We start from the raw sequence: 2,784 nt of genomic DNA on the forward strand, positions 1-2,784 counted from the left end.
TGATATCGTGACTCTTTCCTTCCTTCTCACTCTTTCTTTCTTTCTTTCTCACTCTTTCTTTCTTTCTTTCTTTCTGTCTCCTTCGACTTCACGCTAGTCTCTTAAGAGTCGTGGAACAAGTATACACCCACACACACTCCCTTCAACTTCTCCTTCTTTTCATCCTTCCAACGTTTTGTTGTCTTCTTCTGACGGAGGAGGAGAAGGTTAATGTGCGACTTGAATCGATGTCTTTATCTCTTTGTCGATTTTCTTTCTCCCCCTTTTCTCCTTCATTCATTCGCTGCCTACTCGCAACGTCTATCCAGGATATTCCTCTTGGCAAGGCGGTAGAGAGCAGAAGAGCATCGCTTAGCATCTCTCGCGCCTTCAATCGTAGAGGGATGGGAGGGAGGGTCGGAAAGAAAGAGGAACAGTACACGGCGGAACTCTACAGACGCTACAGACAGTTTAGATACGTAGATATACGTAGGGATGTATATAGAGAGATATAGAGATAGATAGACACGTATGCATATAGTGAGATATGGAGATAGATATACAGAGGTATAGAGAAAGGTCCTGTTGTATGAGTTATGCTCTTTCTGTTGGGGAGAATCCAGGAATGAATGAAGGTGAGTCGTAGGAGTAGTAGCTGCAGTAAGACATATTAAGGAAGGGAGGGCTGCTCTAGTAAATGTATGATGTATCATTTTCTGTCCTTTCTTAGTCGATCATTCCTTGCTGCTGATTGTGAGGGGCTTCTCTCTCTTTCCCTTTCTCTTTCTCTCTGTAGATAAAACTTCCATGCATTGTTGACGACACTCTTCTCCCCGGCTCTTACGAAAGAAAGGAAAGAAAGAAAGAGTGAGAAAGGAAGAAAGAAAGACCTCTCTCTCGGGCTCATGGCTATTCCTCCTCCTCCTACACTCCTCATATTTCTATGTAAGTACAACTCTGTGAAGTCACGATGAAGACATCCCCCACCTCAATGGAAGACTTAGGTATTTTCAACACCTTCCAAATAGATGATAGAGATAGACAGATCCAAGGGACGGGTCCTGCCATCTCGTTGTTGGGGAGATCCTTTATAGATCTTCAATCTGTCTCTCTATCTTCTCTCTCTCTTATCTATCCCTCTCTCTTATCTATCCCTCTCTCTCTCTTATCTATCCCTCTCTCTTATCTATCTATCTATCTATCTACGTATCTATGTAGGACGTTGTATTAAGAATCTCTTAGAGGGGATGGATGTCTCGCTAGCTACCTAGCTAGCTACTGAAAGAGATGTCTTGTTTGATATGAGGAATCCTAAGATGAATCGATTACCCCGACAACCCAGAAGAGAGAAGAAGAAGAAGAAGCATGAGAGACGAGATTCCTAGCTTTTTACAAGTCTTTCTCTCGTTCTTTCACTGGAGAAAGGACCAAAAAGGTTTCCGATCAAGAGACATCATGAAAAGAAAGAGAGAAGTCCAAGAAAGACGAAAGAGATAAGATACACTCAGAGAAAGAAAGAAATAAGAAAGAAGTCTAGACACAAGAAAGCGAGAAAGAAGAAGAAGAAAAGTCTACTTCTTCTTCCCGCCTCCCCTATCTTCCTTCCTCTTTCTGTCTCCTCCTCCTTTATACACACACATATGTAGATATATCTTCTATCTATACCAGATATATCTATCTATACCAGATATATCTATCTATCTCTATCCGAAAAATATATATCTGAAGCCAATCTATCATTCTCTCAACGTACTTTTGCTTGAATGAAAAGACTAAATTGCAAAGAAGAAAAAGAATGTGACGGAAATAGAAAGAAAGAAAAGAATACACATCGAAAAAGGAATGTCCTCCTGACTCGAAGAGACAGACTTCCACTTCATCCATACACACAGAGAGATAAGACGTACGCGAAGAAAGAAAGAAAGAAAGAAAGAATGAGAGAGATAAGACATCTCTACATGTAAAGATAGATAAGACATCTCTACATGTAAAGATAGGTAAGACATCTCTACATGTAAAGATAGATAAGAGATCTCTACATGTAAGGTAGATAAGACATCTCTCTCTATAAAGATAGAGAATAGATGAATAGATCCGCTATCTCTTAGGTGAAGAGAAGAAAGATGAGGTAAGAGAGCCAATTTGGGAGAAACCTGTAGAGAATTGTCTGCATCTTGCTACATCATAAAACGCGTAGCCTTCAGTCTCTCTCCTCTCAGCAGAGACACGCCGAAGGAGAACAAGAGAAGGAACAAAGAAAGACGACAGTCAAGTCCGAGAAAGAACGAAAGAAAAAAGAGCAAGAAGAAACGACCTGCAATGAATCTCTCTGTCTCTTTGTCTCTTCTCTTCAGTCCACCTTTCTTTCAGGAAGGAGCCATCCCCCGTCTTCCCGATCGCTTCTTGAAAAGTGAGAAGAAAGAGAGAAAGAAGAATAGAAACAAGAATTTTAGAAAGAGAGAGAGAAGAAAGAAGAGAGAGGAGAATTAGTAATCTGTCATTATTGTCTATCTCTCTCCTGTCTGATGGTGTATGCACGTCTGGTCTCCTGGAGGTCGTCGTCTTCTTCTTTTTCTTCTTCTATTTCTTTTACACTTGCGTTCGTGTCTGTACAAGAGCAATCGTTTCGTACCCGAGGACGACTCCCTCTATATCCTGTGGGACTCCGCCGTAGTTATCTTGAACTGTAAAGGCAAGCTGAAAGAGAGACATTAACGCAAAAGAAAAGAGACCCGCACAAGCATAGACGCAGTGGAAAATGAAGAAAAGAACTTCCTAACTCATACAAGAAAAAGAAGGGAAAGA

General features: G+C 41.0%; 2 protein-coding genes across 2 annotated transcripts; both read right to left on the reverse strand.

Moving 5' to 3' along the window:
* Nucleotides 1–418: 418 nt before the first annotated feature.
* On the reverse strand, nucleotides 419–960 carry CSUI_006883 (uncharacterized protein; the record flags this gene model as incomplete). The annotated part of the gene is made up of 1 exon (XM_068067033.1): nucleotides 419–960. A coding segment is annotated over exon 1 (273 nt), but the record flags the coding sequence as incomplete, so codon positions are not given.
* A 472-nt stretch (nucleotides 961–1,432) lies between these two features.
* Nucleotides 1,433–2,665, reverse strand: CSUI_006884 (uncharacterized protein). Its single transcript, XM_068067034.1, has one exon. It carries the CDS (start codon nucleotides 1,983–1,985, stop codon nucleotides 1,752–1,754), a length of 234 nt encoding a protein of 77 aa, XP_067920991.1. The 5' UTR covers nucleotides 1,986–2,665; the 3' UTR covers nucleotides 1,433–1,751.
* Nucleotides 2,666–2,784: the final 119 nt, after the last annotated feature.

The sequence above is a fragment of the Cystoisospora suis genome (genome assembly GCF_002600585.1).
Source record: "Cystoisospora suis strain Wien I chromosome Unknown contig_3545, whole genome shotgun sequence".
Lineage (NCBI taxonomy): Eukaryota > Apicomplexa > Conoidasida > Eucoccidiorida > Sarcocystidae > Cystoisospora > Cystoisospora suis.

Excerpts from the sequence above, each read along its gene's own strand:
- CSUI_006884 (XM_068067034.1), bottom strand. The coding sequence starts at position 1,985 with ATGTCTTACCTATCTTTACATGTAGAGATGTCTTATCTATCTTTACAT.